The 23723-nt window shown below is 31.5% G+C and overlaps 1 protein-coding gene across 1 annotated transcript; it reads left to right on the forward strand.

Annotated features, from left to right (window-relative positions):
- Positions 1-742: 742 nt before the first annotated feature.
- LOC111712822 (uncharacterized) lies at positions 743-23720 on the forward strand. The gene is made up of 8 exons (XM_023487557.1): positions 743-925; positions 13941-14034; positions 16714-16804; positions 17205-17307; positions 18097-18178; positions 19110-19253; positions 23322-23403; positions 23643-23720. The coding sequence occupies exons 1-8, from the start codon at positions 895-897 to the stop codon at positions 23718-23720; spliced, it is 705 nt and encodes a 234-aa protein (XP_023343325.1). The 5' UTR covers positions 743-894.
- The last annotated feature ends 3 nt before the right edge of the window (positions 23721-23723 follow it).

The raw sequence follows: 23723 nt of genomic DNA on the forward strand, positions 1-23723 counted from the left end.
GTAAATGTTCACAAATTATATGCAGTAGAGTACATTAATACAGTATGTTCCCTAGACTATTCATTTCAATTTTGAATTTTTTAAAGCTGTTAAACTTTATAATGAATTAGGTGAATAAAAAAACATCATTTGATTTATAGTTTTAACGGAAAATCATCGTTTTTAAAGTGAAAGGCATAGAGTCTATGTGAAATGATCATTGGTCAATTATTTGGTTTTCTTTTAACATTCGTTTTAGATTTTTTATAAAATGATGTTCCAGGGCCCAAAAGGTTATTTAGCATAAATATGTGAAGTACACCTGCAGTATGGAAACAGTACAACAAAATGTCCGTTCTACACTCTTTTTCTAGTAAATTCCCCTCTAATATATATTCTATTCTCTTTGGTTACGGCTCTGCTCTTAAAAATATTTAATATATTGATATTGTTGGGGGTCATAATACTTTCTGCGCATTTACAATGATTGTTTGAATAAAATTGAAATATCTCTGACTAAACTTCTGAAAGCATTGAGATCATTCGAAGTAGGTAAACATTGTAACATCTTTTTATTTTAGTGTGAAAACATTTTTATTTATTTATATTTGTCGTGTTGGTTCGGCTAGATACAGGTGCATAGTACTGTACCGCCTGGTCACTACAGGTGCACGGTACTGTCCCGCCTGGTCACTACGGCCCGGGCCGGGGTGGTTAGTGTGTGTGTGTATGTTCTGGATGTTTGTTTCGCGGATTCCCAATCTCATCAGTTGTATTCTGGCTGGTCTAGTGAACGGACGTGCACAGACCGACTCTTACATGAAGTTCATCAAGTTAAAAATGTGATTTTTAAAAGATAAAATTGTGATGAATACAAAAAGATTTCAATCAAATCTTTAGTTTAAAAAGTTTAAAATGTTCGGAAAACTCTCCAGAACCCTCAGAGGTATGTAAAAAAAGACTATTCATAAAAATATAAAATTTAAAAATATTGATTTCAAAGATTTCTTTTAAACAGGATCGACTGTAAGCTTAATTTCAAGTGACCCTTCATGCAAAGATAGCAATGCCCAATTCACAACGGTACCCTTAAAAGCTGTTTATAACTTTAAAAACTGACTATTTTCAATTGTGGTTTCTCTACTGCAGGAATTATAAGAATTAAACATTTTTAAATCTAGAAAACCACAAGATCTTCCACATTATTAATCTTAAAAAAGTTTCAATGGTATGCAATGGTATAATTGGGAATCGGGCATTGTCATCTTTGCATGGAGGGTCACTTGAAATTACGATCACCGACCTTTTAATTCGAATTCTTTGAAAGGAATTGAGTCATTGCCACAAACTCGGATTTTTAAATCCCAATTTCTTTAAAACCAAATGTCGTAGACCGTAGATATTTCAAAATATGAATTCTTGTGGATCAAACAATGTAAGTTTGAATGATGAAAGGTATGCATCATCTGGTTGTTGAGATTTAGGAGATTGGGATTTGTGGCAAAAACTCAATTCCTATATATAAGAGCGACATAAACAATTGATATATTCCTAATTCTTTATTTGATAAATGATTGTAAGAAAATGAAATTGATCAATCTAGAAATAGACTTTTTTTTACCCTTTTCTTACCAGTCTGTAAAGGTTTATATCTTCTAGAAAAGTAACAAATTCAAATCATATTGACCAACGTGGATGCTGTGTAAAAGAATCTCATTCTTTATATTATTTCATAGTCAAATATAAGTCCACTTTAAATTACGCCCATAATTCCTTTAAAGCCTATTTTTAAACAAAAGTAATTATGGAACAAGCTGTATCCCATTATAAGCCACGGAAGTGCAAGTAGATATAGAAGATTGTAATTAAAGAATTTTGCAAACAATCGCAAATATTTTTGCATCTTCAAAAGGTTTATAATTAGTCCGACCTTACACCTCTTTTTATGACACCCATTGTTCACGAAATAGTGTTTGGGAGTGTATGGGGAGGGGGTAGTGTAGAGGGGGGGGGGGGTGTTAGAATGATTTTTTATTTGTTATTCTTTCCTGTTTTAGCACTTCGTGTTTACATAACGGTTTACTTCTTCATTTTTTAGTCAGTTTAACACTTAGTTATTTGTTGTTGTGGTTTTACTTCTTTAGGTTTTAGTCATTTTTTCCCCTTATTTGTTGGTGCTCCTAATTTTGGTCTCTAAAAAAAGTGTTATTTCATGTTTTTAGTTCAATTAAAAATTACGAAGATATTCATTAATTAATTATTTTTTAATTATGTCTGTTTTTCATCGAACCTATATCTCTTTCACACTCCATAAAGCTTTCTTTACTTTTTTTAACATTACAAATAAATCAAAAATGTTTATTTCTAAAAGTTGTTAGTTCATTGTCGAAAAATACTAACAATCCACCACCAATTTATATTATATATAGTGTAAACAATAAACAAGTAACTTAACTTATCCTTTCCTTTTCCTTTTATTTCTATTTTTTTATATTTTTTAGAATTGGGGGGAAATATTCCCACAACCTCTACTTTTAGAGGTTTTTAGATATTTTCTCCTGAAACACTTAAAACTGTATGTTTTTGTTATATTTCATAAATAAATAATTTTTTACTTTACTTTTCCTATCTGAAAGCATATTCTTATAACGGTGGAATTAAATCTGCTTTACCTGTTTTAATTCCTTGTTTTTTCAATCATTGTTTTAATTAATGGGATTGTAAACCTATTCATGCTTCTTGTAATGTGTGTACGTGCATATTGAGAAGTCTGTGTGTGTTTCTGTTTGTTTGTTTTTGTGAAAGCTAAGAAGAGGGGGGGGGGGTCAATGGCTTGCGAAAGGTCAGAAAACATTGGAACTTAAATGTGAATACATTACATATGAGGGGGGAGAGAGCTAGATTGATAGATAGTAAATCAAAGAAAGCTTAATAGCTAGATAGCTAGGCAACTAAAAAGGTTTTAGCTAGGTAAACAAGGCTATCTTGAATGCTGTTTGCAGAGTTTGATTGTACAACTTAAAATGGATGTGTGTAGATAGATAGATAGATAGATAGATAGATAGATAGATAGATAGATAGATATGTTTATACATACGCGTACGATTGATAGATAGATGCAGATATATATATGTTAAATAAATATAATATGAAGGAAGACACCAAATATTTTTTTTAATGGAGAATTCTGAGCATTTAAGTTGGCAAATAGAACATAGCTGTATAGATATATACAACGATATATGAATAGATAGATAGATGTATAGATTAGAGATAGATAGATAGATAGATAGATAGATAGATAGATAGATAGATGTATAGATTATAGATAGATAGATATCAAAACAAGAAAAATGGAAGAAGAAAAAATGTGTTAAGCTCTCATGTTCTGTGCACTGTAAAGATGATAGAAGGTCAATCAATTTAACTTGTAAACCACCATCAGGAGAATAGATAGGTAGATACATGGATAGATAGATAGATAGATAGAAATATATTTAGATAGATGGATATATAGATAGATATATGGATATAGAAAGAAAGAAAAAAATATGTTTTTGAAATTATGTTATTTGCTGACCGTCCATTAAAAGGACATGTCAGATTCATGAGGGTACCCTTTTGTACATCTCATCAATAATGTGGAAGACTGTCGTTTTTCTTCAAAGGCTTAATTTTGACAATTTCTATATGCTTCCTGCAGTAGAAATGCGCAAGTCACTTTTGTAGAGAAACCAGATTTGGAAATAATTAGTTTTTAAAATGTTAAACATCGATATCTACTTCATACATTAATTGACAAAGCTTTAAGGGTATCGTTGTGAATCGGGAATTGTCATCTTTGCATGGAGGGTCACTTGAAATTACGATTACAGTCTATTTCAAATTACGCCTTTCAAGGACTGTGTAGTGGTTACTCCTCTAAAAAAAAACTTCATTTCAAAAATTCAGTTTTTAATTATGCAATAAAGTTAGAAGTACTATATGGGACCCACAAAGCATTAAATCATTTATTTCAAATGTTGTTATTATAGCGCGCTACCAAAAAGCTTGAAAATAATCTCGTTCGGTGAAACGGGTCTATGTACGTATAGTACATTATTACTAAAATCCGTTTTCCTATTCCATATTTTATGGGTCCCACTGTATATAATATACCTTTGTCAGAGGTACATATTTTGATGTATGCATCCCTTTCATACTTTACTATGCCTTCTTTTATCAATATATAATATATATATACCTTTCTTTTCTGTTTGTTTTTCTGTCCGTTTGTGTCCAATAATCGTCAAAACGGTTGAATCGATCGGGCCCAAACTTTCTGTGCAACCTCACATGACCCCAGGGAAGTTTTTTGGAACATCAAAATTGGAAGAAAAAATTCTGGAAAAAGTTGAAACTTTTTCTTTGAAAATGCGCCGATTTGAAAACAAAAATCCGCCAAAATTTAAAGACTATTTAAAATGCCGATTTTCAGAGCAACAGTTAAAAGCTAAAATTATTTACTGGAAAGGGGTTGCGAAGCACCTTAAAAAGCCTTGTAATTTACTATTCATGCATCTGAATCCTGCATCCTGAATTATATATATTTCATGCATCCAATGCTTGTCAGTAGACTGTCAATGCCTGGTTTACAGGCCTTGTCTGCTTACCTTATAGGTACAATGGGGTCTGCTCTGGATTTGTATAGGGGAAAAAGGGGCATCGAGGAAAAGAAAACCCTGGGGTACTAAGTTGGGGCACTTAAAGATAAAGGGGTAAATAGACAAGAATGTGTAGGAGAGTAGAGAAGGGGATGGGGGTTGCACAGATGGCAAGTTGATGGGAGATTTATTAGTTAATAATTTATTGATTTATAAATGGTAAAATGAACGGTATAAAGTTAGAGTGAGGAATATACTGCACGCTAAACTGAAGGTCCTGGTTAAACGTATTTTGAGTCCTAACTTTAAAACCCAATTTCACCAGTCAAATGCATTTTTTTGTTTTTGATATAATATTTAAGTATTTAATAATATTTAATTATATAAAGTCATTTACGCTATTTTTGACAGATTTTGAATTAGAGATAAAAATATGACTCTAAATATCCAATTCTTCGTTGTAGTTAGTTTACCGTGAATGATTAACTAATAAATCAAATTGAATTGATTGAGTCTAGATTGGAAGAAGAATGGATAGATGGATAGAATGATAAGACCAAGAAATATGAAGATTACTGCCAAAGATTAAACTGATATAAATATATAAACCATTATGGGCAAAATCTAACTATTGTTGATTAGGCCTGAATCGTTGGGAGTCGAAGTACACAGTTCATATATTTTATAAACGTTACATACGATTTTGTTGATAAAAAAATACACTTTTTATCGTATCATGCAGTAATGTGGAAGATATTGACACTAGCTATAATTAAAAATGAGTACTTTTCAAAAAAAAGAAGATGAATATTTCGTAGATTCTTAATCATACCATGCTTATACAAATACCGTTGCAGTCGGACATGGGTAAATCTGTATAAAATATATCTATGGTTCTATATTTCTATGTAAATCATTATTTCTATGTATCGTTGTATCTATCATCATGTATTGTAAAATCCTGAAATACAATAAAATACATATATCTATGTATCTATATATCTATTATGTAAATCTGTGTTTCTATGTATCTAAGTATCTATGTCTCTATGTATATATCTAATTATGCCTCTATGTCTCTATTTATCTATGTATTTATTGTCTGTATGTATCTGTATATACATGTATATATGTCTCTATTTATCTATGTATCTATTTATCTATGTATCTATATATCTATTTTATCTATGTATCTATGTATCTATGTATCTATATATCTATGAAAGTATGTATCTATGTATCTATGTATCTATGTATTTATGTATCTATTATCTATGTATACTTGAAAACCATGCTATCAGTCCCCAGGCTAAGCCACTAATACTTAAAGTGAAAATATAGTCTTCAGTTTAGTCAAGATTTTAAAATCAGCTGAAACCAAAGATAACGTATTTTTGATGATACCGGTTTTTATCGCCTTCAAGGCAAATTTTGATCAGCGCTAAAATATTGATAGAAAATTTAAAATCATTAATTTTAAAAGTTGTTCAAAAAAGTTCCAGGGATTTGGAAATAATTTATCATTAATAACTAATTGATAAGTAAAACGTTAGTGTCAAGGATTACATTGCGACAAGGGTATAGATAGATTAAAATAATTAGCTGGATGCTAAAAAGAACAAAATAAAAATGGCGGAGAAAAAGACTTTAACGCTTAAAGCAACGCTAGCGCATTATAGGCTCTAATCACATAATTAAGCCAGGGCACATACCACGCACTTCAAGACATAACCAATATTTTAGTTTACCCAACCCCGGCGTCTGATATACCCCTCCCCCCCTGTTCTTCTTTCTTCTCTATCCAACTATAAAATATCTTAATTGCCGATTAAGTTAAACCGAGAAACTCATGCTTTAAAACATACTGTAGCCTTACCCCCTTCCTTCATTTTTACTACCCCCCTCCCCCCCATCTACTTCGACTCTCTTTCCATTTGATATAGAAGTTTTGCATCCAAAAGCAATACTTCTATGCACAGGGAGAACCAGAAAACTCTGGAATATGAAGACGACTTTCAGGGTCGAGTAATGACTCTAAATAGTCCAATGAACATGAGACACAGCAATTGTGCAGTGTAAACAGACCCCCATCAACTTGATAAGTGATTTAATAAGTTAATTTATTTTGGCTTAAATTTGTGGTGGAACCTGGCAGAGCTATTAAAACTGTATAATTTTCGTAAAATCTCAAAACTCACTTTTTTATGCATGGTAATACTATTTTTAAGGCAAAAAAGGTTGCACGAGGCGCTCTAGATACTTAGTTTTATAGATTAATGATAGTTCGACAAATGAGGAGGATTTATTTAAAGATTTCTCTTTTATACAGATATATATTTCATAATACCACTTAGTAACTTATGATGGTATAAATAAATGCATGTTTAGTCTCAGCTGACTCAGTTGTGTGGGAAAATCCACACAAAAAATTTCTAAACTCCGGAATTTGTTAAAAATATTCCGTATTCTTCAAACCCAACAGAGCTAAAGTGATGAATTTGAGTTATTTTCTAAAAATGTGTATCCGTCAAAATAATTCAAACCATTCTGCAATGATTTTAGGGCAAACCCCGTCTTTTTCCGCGCGTGAAAACTAAGTTCTTTTGGAATTATTTGAGTAATCGAAAAGCCAAGCCAATAATTTTCTTTGCAAACCAAATAAAATGGCGATTTTTCTTTCCGTGAGAATACACAGAATCCTAAAAAACCAATCAGACTGTAAAACATAAAAAAAATTCACTTAGAGTCATGATAATTGTACCAATGAAAAAATACCAAATCTTTCACTGTCCACTAGATAAATGCGATGTTAATGGTAAAACTTTATAACTCCCCTAGTTTTGGTTTTACGCACGCACAAATTTAATAATGCAATTTATTTGGTTATATATCAGAAATCTGTGCAATCTTATATTAATTTGACGTAAAAAATGGGTTTCTGTTTAAAACAATTTGTTAAAAAAATACTCTATTATTAATTTTGGTTTAGCACTCGGGTTAAAAATTGACAAGTTTTAATATTTATTCTTCACTAATGCGTCACTATAAGCTGTGCTGTGTGGACAGTGTTAGTTGCATAGAATGAGAGATGGATAAATAGATAGATAGATAGATAGATAGATAGATATATAGAAAAATGTAATGATAGATAGATATATAGACAAATATAATGATAGATAGATATATAGACAAATATAATGATAGCTAGATATACAGATAAATAGATAGTTATATAGCCAAATATAATGATAGATAGATATATATACAAATATAATGATAGATAGATATACAGATAAATAGATAGTTATATAGACAAATATAATGATAGATAGATATATAGCCAAATATAATGATAGATAGATATACAGATAAATAGATTGAAAGAATGATATAAAAGGTAGATTGAATTAGATAGTACATAAAACTATGTTTTTGTCCTCACCAATGGATATCGATTTAAACAATAGATTTAACAAAAAACAAAAGAAAATGTTCTTATTTTTGCATGAATTAGCCCAAAATTTGGCATAATTTTCAATTTTTACTTCCGATATACACATAGACATAGAAAATCTGACATAAGATTTGAGGGTAAATTGAAGGGGGTTTTAATTAAAAGAGGGGGGGGGGGAGGGGGAATGGGGGAAAGGAAGTCAAAAGCCTAAATTGAAATGTAACTAAAGATAGCATACTATCATATTATTATTGTTTTTATATGAGTTTCGTGATTGGGTAAACTTCACGACCAATTCAAGGGTTAAAGGGATTGTATGCGTAATTTTAAGTGAGTCTTTATTTAAAGAGTGGTATTAGTATGTCTAATTCAAAACGGTTGTCTTTAAGCGTTTTTTTTTTCGACCAAGGATGACGTAGACATCCTTATTCTTTTAATTGAAAATTTAGTAATTATGTGGTTTCCAGCTACTTATTTTTCATCTATAAAAATTATAATACAGTAGGTGGCAACAGAGAAATGGATCAATTATTCACGACGTCACAAGTGTAAAATATAACAAGGAAAACGGATTTTTCTTCCATTAGTTAACATGTTTTCCAAAATTGTAAAAACAGAAAATAAAATCACATAAAATTGTACTTATTTTACTGTAAGACAGGCACTTTAATCTAAAATTATATTATAGATAATTTTGTCGGACACAAAAACTGAATTACCACAAATTCTACGTTGCCATTTATTGTACTAGAATCTATTTGAGAATATCTAAGTATGATAAAAAGGTCTAAACATATGGAGTGCCACTTACAATTTCCTTTATAGTCCCTGTAAAGGGAGTGTTCGCGAAAAATGAAAGGGGGTATAGGTTTACTGCGAAAAATAATCGCTTTTGATCGCTACTAATCTTACTTCTATCTGTTGAGTTTAAAAGGAGAAAATGGTTAAAAACGACTCATACCGAAGAATGTAGCGTCCGTACAAATTCAGAAAGTTGCAACATTCAACTCATTTAGATATTACAACCAATAATCATCGATTATTTTTCGACGAACTCATTTTTCGCGAACACTCCCTTTAATAGCGCTCTTCAGTTTTAATATTTGAGCGCGCAATCTTTCAATTGTTTTTTTTTCTTGTGCGTTTATTTGATGAGAGCGAATGCAAGCGTGAAGCGTGCGTAGAATGCGCAAATATTTATTTGCAACAGCGCATAAATACTAATTGGTATTTTGATGAATGTGAATGATCGTAAACCAAAAGAGAAATGAAAATTTAAAAAAGAATTTTATTTTTTTTCTTCAGAAAATGATAGAATTCAATTGAAATCTGAAAGGGACTGTAGACATAATTTCATGTGCCACTCCGAGCCACAAACCTTTCTTTTAAACCATTTTCTGATTAAGGAAAGAGTATGAATAAGAATGTGTCGAAAAAATTTAAATATTTAAAAGTGGTTTCTCTGTAAAAAGAGACTTGCGGTTTTCTGCTAATAAAAAAACAATATAGAAATAAAACGTTTCTTTAAATTGCTTCTGCAGTCCTTTCAAGTTATAATGAAACCAATTCTAAACGATAAAATTTAAAATGTAAAAACATTTTATGAATGTTCTAAATTTTAAATCTGAAGAACTTTTTTAATCGGATTTAAAAGCGGAAATAGAGCATTTCAGACGAATGGATTTTTAATGGATAGGGTACCCACCTGAGATATAAGGATGGATAATAGATACATAGATAGATAGATAAATAGATTTATAGATGGATTGATTGATTAAGATCTTTCAAATTAAACGAATTAAAGAGATTGTAGGTAGACAAGTAGACAAGTAGACAAATAGACAAGTAGACAAGTAGACAAGTAGACAAGTAGACAAGTAGACAAGTAGACAAGTAGACAAGTAGACAAATAGACAAGTAGAAAAGTAGACAAGTAGACAAGTGGACAAGTAGACAAGTAGACAAGTAGACAAGTAGACAAGAAGACAAGTAGACAAGTAAACAAGTAAACAAGTAGACAAGTGGACAAGAAGACAAGTAGACAAGTAGACAAGTAGACAAGTAGACAAGTAGACAAGTAGACATGTAGACAAGTAGACAAGTAGACGAGAAGACAAATAGACAAGTAGACAAGAAGACAATTAGACAAGTAGAGAAGTAGACATGTAGACAAGTAGAGAAGTAGACATGTAGACATGTAGACAAGTAGACAAGTAGACAAGTAGACAAGTAGACAAGTAATCAAGCAGACTAGTAGCTACAAGGAGAAAAGTAGACAAGTAGACAAGTAGACAAGTAGACAAGTAGACAAGTAGACAAGTAGACAAGTAGACATGTAGACATGTAGACATGTAGAAATGTAGACAAGTAGCAAGTAGACATGTAGACATGTAGACATGTAGACAAGAAGATGAGTAGACAAGCGGCCATAAGAATAAAATTAGAATTGAAAAAAGTTAAAAACCAGCAATTATCCCAAAGATAAGCCCTCCTTAGATAGATAGATGGATAGATGGATAGATGGATGGATGGATAGATGGATAGATGGAAGGATGGATAGATGGATAGATGGACAACTCTCTACGTCTATATTTAGATTTCATGTCAGATGTATGTCTACTGGGTTTCCTCTGGGCAACAGAGGTGGAACTGTTTAACCTTACGCGAAACTTAGTTTAGCTTTATTTTTTTTTTGGGGGGGGGGAGTGGTTAATTTCCCCAAACTTTTATCCAATAAACCTTTGGAAATTAAAATCCAGTTTATTTTTACAAAAATGATAAAAAGCGGCCAAAAACTGGTTTCGTTTTAAAAAGTTTCTAGCTTCGGTAGTCTTGAAGAAAACTATACATATCTTGGTATCTGGTATATACAGAAGTATACTTAGATATCAAATATATATCTTGGAATCATGCAATGTTTCTATGTATATATTATATACATTTATATATATTTTTGATGTAAGGAAAGGGGAGTGGAACGGTAACAGAATTATGGGGGGGGTGTAGGTCACAAAATATGGGGGGGGGGGATACAATCTGAAAAATTGGATAAAGTGAACCTGTACAGTTGTAGATTCAGAAGACATGTGCACATGTGCAATGTGCAATGTGCACAGACCCTTTTCACTTAATACATCGATTTTAAAGGGAGTGTTTACGAAAAATAAAAGGGGGTGTTGGCTTACGGCGAAAAATAAGCGCTTTTCATCGCTAATAATCTTACTTCTAGCTGTTGCGTCTATAAGGATAAATTGTTAAAAACGACTCATGCTAAAGAACGTAGCGTCCATACAAATTCATTTGATGTATTTAATGTATACCCTCTTTCATTTTTCGCGAACGCTCCCTTTAAGCTATACAGTTATCTGCTTTGAAGCAACATCAAAAACACATAAAATTGCTGAAATATCGTCTTTCTTTTCCACGTAGCAATAGAATAGTGAAAGGTCTTGAAGTAGTCAGGGACAAATTATTGCAGGGAGTTAAAATAAGAAGTTTTTATGTCTAAAGTATTCATAGGTTTTGGTATTTGTAATATCTTAAATAATGGGAGTAAGAAAAATAACCATAATATTTATGCAGTACATTTAGATACGTACTTAAATTTAATGTATTTTAGATATATACTAGATATATACTAGGCTTACAAAACGTTTTACGTCCATTTTTTATGTAATACAACTACCTTTCGTATGAAAAATGTTCTTTTGTGGATTGCCATGTGAGGCACTACAAAAAAATTTCAGTACTTTTGCGTTTTTTTTTTAATAAAAACAAAAATAAACAGACAATCAAAATATGTTCAAAGATTTGTATTTGTATAAGGCTTGCTCTTGAACTCGTTAATCGTTCTTAATGTGCTCATATAAGAAAGTTGTTGATTTTGAAAATTGTTATATTTTATTTGAGAGAAAAAATGTTAGAAGAAAACTGAATTGGCACAATTGATTATTCAAACAATTGTAAATTGTGTCATGATGATTTATAAAGACAGAAATTACAGTTTTACGATTAGAATTTCTAATTTTTAAATACCTATTCTACTGTTACATAAATAATAGGCCATTATGGTGTATATTTAATTAACAATGTATAAAACGCGGACTTTTATCACAAATTTATTGGTGAACTATCATATTCATTGGTGAACTATGAGATCCATTGAAGAACTAGCATCTTCATTGGTGAACTATGAAATCCATAGATGAACTAGCATATTCATTTGTGAACTAGGATATCCATTGGTGAACTAGGAGATTCATTGGTGAACTAGGAGATCCATTGGTGAACTAGGAGATCCATTGATGAACTAGGAGATCCATTGATGAACTAGCATATTCATTGCATGGTGAACTAGGAGATCCTTTGGTGAACTAGGAGATCCATTGTTGAACTAGGAGATCCATTGTTGAATTAGCATATCCATTGGTGAATTAGCATATCCATTGGTGAACATTCATTGGTGAAATATCATAACCATTGGTGAACATTCATTGGTTAACTATCATAACCAATGGTGATTAGATCACTTGATATTACTCCTTTAGTCCCTTTATTATTTGTCAGGCATTGTGTGAAAAATAAAATTAATCCATCAAGGGTTTGGTTAATCAAGCAATCTATCAATCACTTGTTGTTTAATCACTCGGACACAATTTCATTTTCATTCATTCATTCATTCATCCATCCTTTTATTTATTCATTAAGATATTTTAAAGAAAATTTTAACTTTACAAATTCCTCTCAGTACTTCCTATAAATAGATGTGTGGTTTAAAGAAGAAAGAATTTTGCTTTTTAGATGGATCCAAAAAGTTTGACTACAATAACATTAATGAACAAACAATAATGTAAAGAACTAAAATTTATGAACCTACTATAGAGAAAAAGACTAAAATTTATGAACCTACTATAGAGAAAAATACTAAAATTTATGAACCTACTATAGAGAAAAAGACTAAAATTTATGAACCTACTATAGAGAAAAATACTAAAATTTATGAACCTACTATAGAGAAAAATACTAAAATTTATGTACCTACCATGAAGAAAAGGACTAAAATTTATGGACCAACCATAGAGAAAAGGACTACAATAAATTTTTATTTTGACTTTACGACACCTCGATGTTTGGACTTCATGACACCTCGATATTTGGACTTCACGACACCTTGATATTTTGACTTCACGACACCTCGAAATTTTGACTTCACGACACCTCGATATTTTGATTTCACGACACCTTGGTATTTGGACTTCACGACACCACGATAATTGGACTTCACGACACCTCGATATTTGGAATTCACGACACCTCGATATTTGGAATTCACGACACCTCGATATTTGGAATTCACGACACCTCGATATTTGGAATTCACGACGTCTCGATAATCTGAAACACGAAGAGAAAATTTATCAAACAAAAGATTGTTCCCTCGAGCAAAATTTTGAAACATATTTATCTCTAAATTTGAAGATTGCATGAGCGCGTGCGCGCGGGTCAGGTCTTTTTGTGCGCTAGTTAATATGAAATATAAAAGTTGATCTAAAGAAAATATTGAAGTTTATTTGCCTCGCTAGGTTTTATGCAATTATTATTTTTCTTATTTTATGGCCTGATGACTGCTGTCTTAATTTCACTAACTATTTTTCAAAACTTTCAGAAACTTATAAAATAAAAAAAAGGAGTATAGCTGTAATAATGACAATAATAATATTGATAATAATAATAATAATAATAATAATAATAATAATAATAATAATAATAATAATAATAATAATAATAATAATAATAATAATAATAATAATAATAATAATAATAATAATAATAATAATAATAATAATAATAATATATTTGTCTAGGTTCCCAAAGTGATATATACAGTGAGAGTAACTACTCTGAGCGGAAAACCCAAAGTGTTGTAAATGTTAAACAAAGAAAACAAAAGCATTCCAGGTTAGTTCAGTTAAATATCCCCCCCAAAATAAAATATCAATGAATTTACAGGGTTGTTCACAAAGGATGGAACTGTGAAGTGTGAATACGACCTAAAATTCATATAATATGATAATCCCATGGTAAAATGTGAAGTTAAATGGCTTATTTTATGATTTAGAAAAAAAAAATTTACAGTTGCAGAGAATCGTAGACTGACAGCGTAAATTCCGTACAGTCGTCTCTGAAGTCTCATCCTTTGTGGATAATCCTGTTTATTAAAAAAATCTAAGAACTCAATTTACGGAATATGTAAAGTTTAAAGTCTTCCAAAAACAACTTATTTTCGTCCTAAATGAAGCAACTTTTTTGCATGAAAAAAAATATTTTTGAGACACCTTTCTTTAGAACTTTATAACGCTCAAAACAAAATTGCGCTTTTATTGGAGAAAATTAATTGTTCTGTTCTCTCCTCTGGTAAAATTAATTGTTCTGTTCTCTCCTCTGGTAAAATTAATTGTTCTGTTCTCTCCTTTAGTAAAATTAATTGTTCTGTTCTCTCCTCTGGTAAAATTAATTGTTCCGTTCTCTCCTCTGGTAAAATTAATTGTTCTGTTCTCTCCTCTGGTAAAATTAATTGTTCTGTTCTTTCCTCTGGTAAAATTAGATGTTCTGTTCTCTCCTCTGGTAAAATTAATTATTCTGTTCTCTCCTCTGGTAAAATTAATTATTCTGTTCTCTCCTCTGGTAAAATTAATTGTTCTGTTCTCTCCTCTGGTAAAATTAATTGTTCTGTTCTCTCCTCTGGTAAAATTTCACAAAAGAATTTACACGCTTACTTACAAATTATAAGCCGTAAAAAACGTCTTGTTAGTATCAAATGAATCCTAATATTTTTCTCTATAATAATGCATTCTCGGTTCAACTATATTACCTAGCCGATCTTTCCCTTTAATTAATATATTTAACGAATGTAATTTCGTGTCTCTACTAATTTCGAACCAATAATTGTAATCTTTTAAGGTTAAAAATAAAGTTATCGGGAAAAGTGAAAAATGATGATTTAAAAAAATTTTATTTTAAACTTTTTATATTTGAATTCAAAGTATATGTTGATCGGTTCCTTTGAGCTAATCATTATTGTGACAGTTGGAAACTTTTTGTTCAAAAATGCACTTGTTGTCTTTTAAACCCAGCTGACATTCTCCTACATTTATACAAATGAGGGTTGTTTGAAATCACTTTTACAGTGTTAAGTGACGAGTCATTTTAAAGTGAAAAATTAGTAATAATTGAGATGGGACAATTTTTTTTTTCTTTAGTAAATTAGAAAATATTTTTTTTTTCTTCAAAATCTACAAAAAATATACAATCACCAAAAAAGGCAGTCACAGTTTCACCGTCAAAGGAGTAAATTGCTATACAAACTCAAATTTTCAAATCCGTTTATCTTGGCATTAGAATGTCGTAGACGTTAGATATTTTAAACTTTAAATTCTGTTAGATATCATAACCTAAATTTAAAGTATCAGTATCAGGTTGCAAAGGTATGGGGAATAGAGAATTTTAATTTGTGGCAACGATTCAATTTTCCTTGCAGAAACATGATTTTAGCGGTATTTAATTCGATTTTGATTGTTTTATTCTTTTAAAGAATGGCGTTTGGTCTGGTTTGCTTTGACAGCATTGAGCCCACGTTGAAGAATGTTACAGATCTGATGTCCTGTTTTGGGCTAATTGGGTTAAACTACCTTTCTTGTCCAGCTAATTGCAATGCATACCCTCATACTTATATAGAACTCAGTTACATCTGGGTAAACAAGTTTAAAACAACTCTATTTGTTGTGTTGAATTAATTTAAAGAATTTGAGCCGCGGCTTAAATTTGAAACGCGGCTCAAATATGGTTGGTTCCACTTAAAATTGTATTCAATGTTTTAAGATTTAAGCCTGCGCTCAATTGAAACTGTTTTTTGTGGATTTGAGACGCGGCTTAAATTCATTAAATTCGAACTCTGGTTTAAGGGACTGTGAGCCTTTATTTTAAAAGTCGAATGCTCGATTCACAACGTTACCCTTCACCTTTGTCAGATCATTGCTAAGGGGAATTTTTTTAAGTGACTGTTGGCGAAATTTCAAGTGACCCTCCATTTTTAAAGTGGCGTGCACGGTATTGTCTAATAAACTATTCACGTTTTTGTTTTTTTAAACTGTTTATTGTCATTTGCGGTTGCTCTTCAAAAGTGATCTGCGCATTTCTTCTTCTCAGACAAAATCAGAATTTAACACTTTTCAAGGTAGAAAAACGAAGTTATCTTCCTCTCCATACCGTTGTTTATCGGTCATACGCCTCTTTAATGGGAATGTTTGCGAAGAATGAAAGGGTGTATAGGCTTACGACGAAAAATTATCGCTTTTGATCGCTACAAATCTTACTTCTATCTGTTGCGCCATAAGGAGAAAATTGTTAAAAAGACTTATACTGATAAACGTAGTGTTTATAAAAATTTAGAAACAATTTTCTCATTATAGACGCAACAGATAGAAATATGATTAGCAGCAATCAAAAGCGATTATTTTTCGCCGTAAGCCTATACCCCCTTTCATTCTTCGTGAACATTCCCTTTAAAGAGAGATTTGCATAAAATTTCCCAAAGAGTCCCTGAGCAGAAGCATTTTTCAACATAAAACTTTTTTTTAGAATGGGTCGTTTGTTTGGGTCAGACTGTGAAGAAGAAACAGGCAGTGTTGTGTCTGATATTCCAGGGCTTTATGGCAGATCTGCCAGTATGGTAAACAATATACTTTAATTTAAAATTTTAAATGAAAATATTTTTTAACAATTATATCTTAGTTAGAATATTTTTGTATTGTTTACTATGGTTTTTATTTTGTAATCTACATGTATCATAATTTAATATTTTTGTATTATTATGTCTTATTTTGTAATATATATTTCATATTTTTTTACCTTAAAATCTCATAACTTTTATAAACTATTAAAATATATTGCATTTGCATACAAATGCATGTTTATCAAGGCTCATTAATTATAAATATTCTCTCTATATTCGTTTAATCTAATTTTTTTCGTTACACCCTAGATTTTTCTTCATATTTTGTAAAATAAAATAAATATATGCACTTTTTTTATTGTCAAAGTTGTCAAAATTCAAAAATATTTTTTTTTAGAATACCTTAGTTGAGAAGAAGAAAAAGAAAAGTGTCGAAGGAAAATTGGAACGAGTTGAAAAGAAAATGAAATCTATTCAAGATTCCTTGGGAAATATTGCAGGTATATTATCATTACAGGGGCGTACACGGGAATTGGTCCAGGGGGGGGGTGAGCTCCCCCCTCGTATTTCTATGATTTTGAAAATATAAGATTCTTGGATCACATTAAACGAACTGTAAGTGTAAATTCAAGTGACCCTCCATGTAATGATGCCAATGTTTATAACTTTTAAAACAGATTTTTTTTTCATTTGTGATTTCTCTAAAAAAAACTTCAGATCCAAATTTTGTGAAAAAAGACACCATGTGAACAAAATTACTCTACAAAATTAAAACACAATATTTTATTATTATAGTAAACCTTTATTATTATAGTAAACCTATATTATTATAAACCTTCCATTTTTCAAAGTAAACTTTATAGTTTAAAGTTGGGCCAGAAGATAAAAAATTGGAATTGTAATTCAATATTTTATGTTTATGCATTTGATTTTTTTTGCTTTGATATTCCTTTAATTAAATCTTGATTGCTTTTTATGTGATACAATCCTAAATTTTCACTTATTGTGTTTTGCCCCAAACTCTGTGTTTTTGATCCTTCTCAACCTGATGTTGTAAATCTTAAATTCTGTTAGATCAAATAACCTAAGTTTTCCACCATAAGATTACAAAGATATAGGGATTAGCAAATTTGAGTTTGTTGCAAAAACTCAATTCAATTGTTTTAATTAAACATTTAAGACGTCTTTGAACACACTTCTTCTTGTTTTGGAAGACTTTGGGTAGATTGTTTTTTTAAATTTATATTTATATTTATTTTTATAAATTTGTGAAACCTATTTTTCTTTAGGTGAGCAACTATCTATAACACCACCAAGAGATGTGTTAGCACTGAAAAAAGAATTAGAACTACAGGACAACTTTATTCAACAGTAAGTACATTTTCTAATACAGGGGGACCCATAAACAATGAGACGTCCAAGATGACTGTGCAAACGTTATTCTGTCATTATTCAAACATTCTTGGTTCTCGTAAATTTTTTTCTTTCTTTGTCAAATCATTAAGATACTATTAAAGCGAATTATTTAAGGATAAAGATAAAACAACCTCCAAATTGTTATATTTAGAGGGTTTCAGGTCTTCATTAACGTCTTATTCTTCGTGGGTAACCCTGTACATATAATAGTTATTCTAATTTAATTATTTTTCTTTATCTAATCAAAAAGTTGAATTAATTTTTACTTACGTTAAGAATTATCGAATCGTTAACAATCGTTAAACGTTTGCGAAACTAACATAAAATAATAAATATTAAACCAAAACTTCTAATTCAGATCTCAAGTTTTATTTTCTAAATGTCTCTCAGAATAATTGACAAGAATTTCACTTCTCCGCGTCTAAAGTTTCTTTTGACTGAGATAATTCTGCCCTCCATTAAAACATGTTGTTAGGGTTAGGACAGAAATATTAAAAAGCGACAAAAACCTGCAGGTTACTCCTTCCCCCCCAGCCCCCGCGCCATAAACCCCTTTNTCTATCTATCTATCTATCTATCTATCTATCTATCTATCTATCTATCTATCTATCTATCTATCTATCTATCTATCTATCTATCTATCTATCTATCTATCTATCTATCTATCTATCTATCTATCTATCTATCTATCTATCTATCTATCTATCTATCTATCTATCTATCTATCTATCTATCTATCTATCTATCTATCTATCTATCTATCTATCTATCTATCTATCTATCTATCTATCTATCTATCTATCTATCTATCTATCTATCTATCTATCTATCTATCTACCTATCTATCTATCTATCTATCTATCTATCTATCTATCTATCTATCTAGAATGAAGAAGAGTATGTATGGAGAGAGAAGGAACAGTAAGATGTGTCTTGAACTAAGGTTAAAAATCCTAAATTATGAACGAGAGAGGAAACTAAGAATACTCACAGACAAACGGAAAAAGCTCTCCAGGATGAAATCTAACGAGTAAGTATTTAACATTTTAGTTATTACCATATTAAAGGGATTGCTAACGAAATTGTCTGTGGCCCTTTGAACTCTTCTCAATGTTAATATTTTACCTAAAAACTAGACATTGGTTACTTTTAAAAAATATTGTGCAACTTAAATGGTTCAAATGGTTTTATAAAGATACATTGAAAAATTACCTAGAAGATTATTAATCAAAATATATGCAGTACACTCATAGTCAATATATTTACATATCAATATTAATATTTCTCATATCTACACTATATATTTCTATCTATTAACTATCATTTATCTATCTATCTATATAGCTTGCTTAAGCATAAAGATTAAAAGCTTAAGGACCGTATATTGAAGCCTGTTAAGCTGTGTTGCACAGGAAACGGATATAAGGTCTGCAAATCCCCTCCTCCCCCTTACTCCCCCCCATAGTTTTGAAAATTTTGCACATTATCTTTTTCTGCAGACAACTCTAATATTTCCGGAGTATTTTCAAACCTCGTTTGATGAACCCATTTCCAACCCAATTTATTAGCAAATTTGCAAATATTTAATGGACTGAAAACGTAATTTCAACCCGCCTTCTATTTCAAGATTATCTGAATAAACAATGACGAGAATAATACCGGTTTTCTATCTTAAAATGTGTTGAATTTTGACATTGAGACAAAGGTTTAAAGGGTACCGTTGTGAATCGGACATCCCACTTTAGACGTTTAAATTCCGTTGAAGCCTCTCTTCATGCTGCCCCCCCCTCTCTACACCCACATTACAAGATGCAAAATTATGAATGCTAAGCGGATTTAATTCTTGTATTTATTGATATAAATTTATTAGGCTAATCCGGCCAATAGAATGCAATCATTCATCCTTATATTTTTATATTCATGCTTATATTCACCCATACATTCATTCTTACATTCATCCTTACATTCATCCTTACATTCATCCTTGCATTCATCCTTACTTATATTCATTATAACATTCATCCTTACATTCAATCTTGCATTCTAATGTTCATCATTTTAACATGGGGGGTCGGCCGTGGGGGGGGNGTGTATCCTGTGTATCCTGTGTATCCTGTGTATCCTGTGTATCCTGTGTATCCTGTGTATCCTGTGTATCCTGTGTATCCTGTGTATCCTGTGTATCCTGTGTATCCTGTGTATCCTGTGTATCCTGTGTATCCTGTGTATCCTGTGTATCCTGTGTATCCTGTGTATCCTGTGTATCCTGTGTATCCTGTGTATCCTGTGTATCCTGTGTATCCTGTGTATCCTGTGTATCCTGTGTATCCTGTGTATCCTGTGTATCCTGTGTATCCTGTGTATCCTGTGTATCCTGTGTATCCTGTGTATCCTGTGTATCCTGTGTATCCTGTGTATCCTGTGTATCCTGTGTATCCTGTGCATCCTGTGCATCCTGTGTATCCTGTGTATCTTGTGTAACCTTTGTATCTTGTGTATCTTGTGTATCCTGTGCATCCTATGACACTAAATATTTCTTTTTGAATTATGAAAGCAAAATTAAAAATAAGTTTATTAAGAAAACATATCCCAATGTTCCGCCCTGGTTTTATGTGACACAATAATGCAATTGCAGGGTATAGAAACATCCATCCTTTTATGCATAGCTAGCCATGCCCTCCTCCTTTCTATGCATAGAGAGCCATACTAAACTCCTTTCTAAGCATAGCTAGTCATGCCCACCTCCTTTCTATGTATAGAGAGCCATACTAAACTCCTTTCTATGCATAGCTAGTCATGCCTACCTCCTTTCTATGGATAGCTATCCATGCCAACCTCCTTTCTATGCATAGAGAGCCATACGAAACTCCTTTCTTTGCATAGCAATCCATGCCCACCTCCTTTCTATGCATAGCTAGCCATGACCACCTCCTTTCTATGCATAGAGAGCCATACTAAACTCCTTTCTATGAATAGCTAGTCATGCCCACCTCCTTTCTATGTATAGCTAGCCGTGCCCACCTCCTTTCTATGTATAGCTAGCCATGTCCACCTCCTTTCTTTGAATAGCTAGCAATGCCCACCTTCTTTCTATGCATAGCTAGCCATGTCCACCTCCTTTCTTTGAATGGCTGGTCTTGCCCACCTCCTTTTTGAGCATAGCTACCCATGCCTACCTCCTTTCTATCCATAGCAAGCCATGTCCACCTCCATTCTTTGCAAAGCTAGCCATGCCCACCTCCTTTCTATGCAAAGCTAGCCATGCCCACCTCCTTATTATGCTTAGCTACCCGTGCCTACCTCCTTTGGCTTTCCATACAAAGCCAGCCATGCCCACCTCTTTTCTATGTATAGCTGGTCATACCCACCTCCTTTCTATGCATATAGCTGGCATATGCATAGCTACCCATGCCTATTTCCTTTCTATGCATAGCTACCCATGCCTACCTCCTTTCTATGCATAGCTAACCATGTATTCCTCCTTTTTATGCATAGATACGCATGCCTACCTCCGTTCTTTGCATAGCTGGCCATGCCCAGCTCCTTTCTATGCAAAGCTACAATGTCCACCTCCTTTCTATTTTATTCCAACCCCCCCATACCCTCCGAGCCTCAAACATTTTCGTCTTAGAATTTGAAAATGTTGAAGCCTTAAGTTTGTAATCTTTTCTAATCTGTCTCCAAATTCGATGATTAGAAACGCCTTCATTTGAATGAATACTCCCATGGACCACCCCACAGATTAGCTTGATAAAACAAGATATTGTGCTTTCTAAAAATAATCGATCATTTTAAAGTTATGCAGAATTTTTTTTAGAGATCTGATAGAATCTTAATACACATTAAAGTAAGTGCAATGTGTACGTAAGATGAAAATCTCACATGTTTTTAATAAAACTCCTCTTATTGACGAATTATCATGAGAAGAAGAAAGATGTTATTAATATGTCGCTATGAACTCCTCTTATTGACGAACTATCATGAGAAGAAGAAAGATGTTATAAATATGTCGCTTTGAACACCTCTTATTGACAAACTATCATGAGAAGAAGACAGATGTTATAAATATATCGCTATGAACTCCTCTTATTGACGAACTATCATGAGAAGAAGAAAGATGTTATAAATATGTCGCTATGAACTCTTCTTATTGACGAACTATCATGAGAAGAAGAAAGATGTTATTAATATGTCGTGAATTGACAGTTTTTTCTCTTTAGTTTGCAGTCAGTACCAATCCGATATATGGTTTTACCAGTGTTTTCCTTATTCCGTCAATTTAAAAGTTCTCAAAAATTAGTTTTAAAAATTTCAAACGGCTTGAAAACATCTTTTAATTCTATGAAATTTTATTTTGATCTAGTTGTGCGCGGGGCACAATAAACTGCCTGGCCTAAATAGTATACATTTCAATTATCCAGCAATCCATATATAAACTTAGACTAATTTAGGAGATAGATAGATAGATAGATAGATATAGATATATGCTAATTTACATACAAACCTTACAAACCTTACTTGCAGATGGATAGATAATTTGACTAGGGTATACCATATAATTCGGCCCTATAATGGTTTTTGTATTTAGTTTCGCTTCTAAGCTCGAAACTAATAAATAAAAATGTTGAGATAATTCTCATTTTTTCTTGAACCCTCTTAGAAATGCATCCTGCACATATATGATTAAAGAATTGAAATCCATATATCTAATATCTAGTCTACGTATGGAATATGGATGTAATATTTGCACAGCAGAGTATTTAATTTTATCTCTAGTATAGAGTAATAAATTGTAATGTACGTATTAGTTTGAATACTCTAGGACCAAAATTGTGATAATTCTAATATCAATATGTCTAAGTTTTTCTTTTTTTGTATATTTTTATGAATAAGCTGTCAATGTCTTAAATTTTAAAAACTGATTTTTTTTCAATTTTGTTGTTTTTCCACGAAAGTGATTTAATGCCTAGAAAAACAATAATATGTTCCAAGTATACCATTTTAAATTTGGCATTGCTATCTTTGTATGTAATTGTAGGGTCACTTCAAATTACGCTTACAGTCTCTTTAACTAATTATTTTACCTATTTTTATTTAGAAATATTGACGCTTGTATTACTGCAGCTGAATTGGAGTTTTGTATTGAAAGAGAACAGGTTGAAGTAATGGGAATATCACAGGTAATTATATATTCAGAAAAAAAACTTTTACTTTGATTTTTTTTACTTTTTCTTTTTTTAAATAATCTACTTTTTAAATCTTTTTACTTCTTTTTTTCTTTTTTGTTTAAACAACGAAAGTACGTGAATTTGTTTAGACTTTTTAAAGACTTATTTTTCAGGTTGATCTTAAAAAATGTTTTGACTTATTTCAATATTTTTACTTTTTTTATGACGTATTGAAGGTTTACTTTTTTTAGGAGGTACAGGTTGTTCAGGGAAGGTTAGACAGGGAGAAGAGAAGAACAGATACCTTATATATAAATAATAATAATTAGGTC

Source organism: Eurytemora carolleeae, unplaced genomic scaffold (genome assembly GCF_000591075.1).
Source record: "Eurytemora carolleeae unplaced genomic scaffold, Eaff_2.0 scaffold1013, whole genome shotgun sequence".
In the NCBI taxonomy this organism is placed as follows: Eukaryota; Metazoa; Arthropoda; class Copepoda; order Calanoida; family Temoridae; genus Eurytemora; species Eurytemora carolleeae.

Bases quoted from the DNA above. Each gene is read 5' to 3' on its own strand.
- LOC111712822 (XM_023487557.1), top strand. From the start codon at position 895: ATGTTCGGAAAACTCTCCAGAACCCTCAGAG. The intron at 17,308-18,096 runs GTATATTATCAT...ATTTTTCTTTAG, and splicing joins TTCCTTGGGAAATATTGCAG to GTGAGCAACTATCTATAACA. The intron at 23,404-23,642 runs GTAATTATATAT...TACTTTTTTTAG, and splicing joins AAGTAATGGGAATATCACAG to GAGGTACAGGTTGTTCAGGG.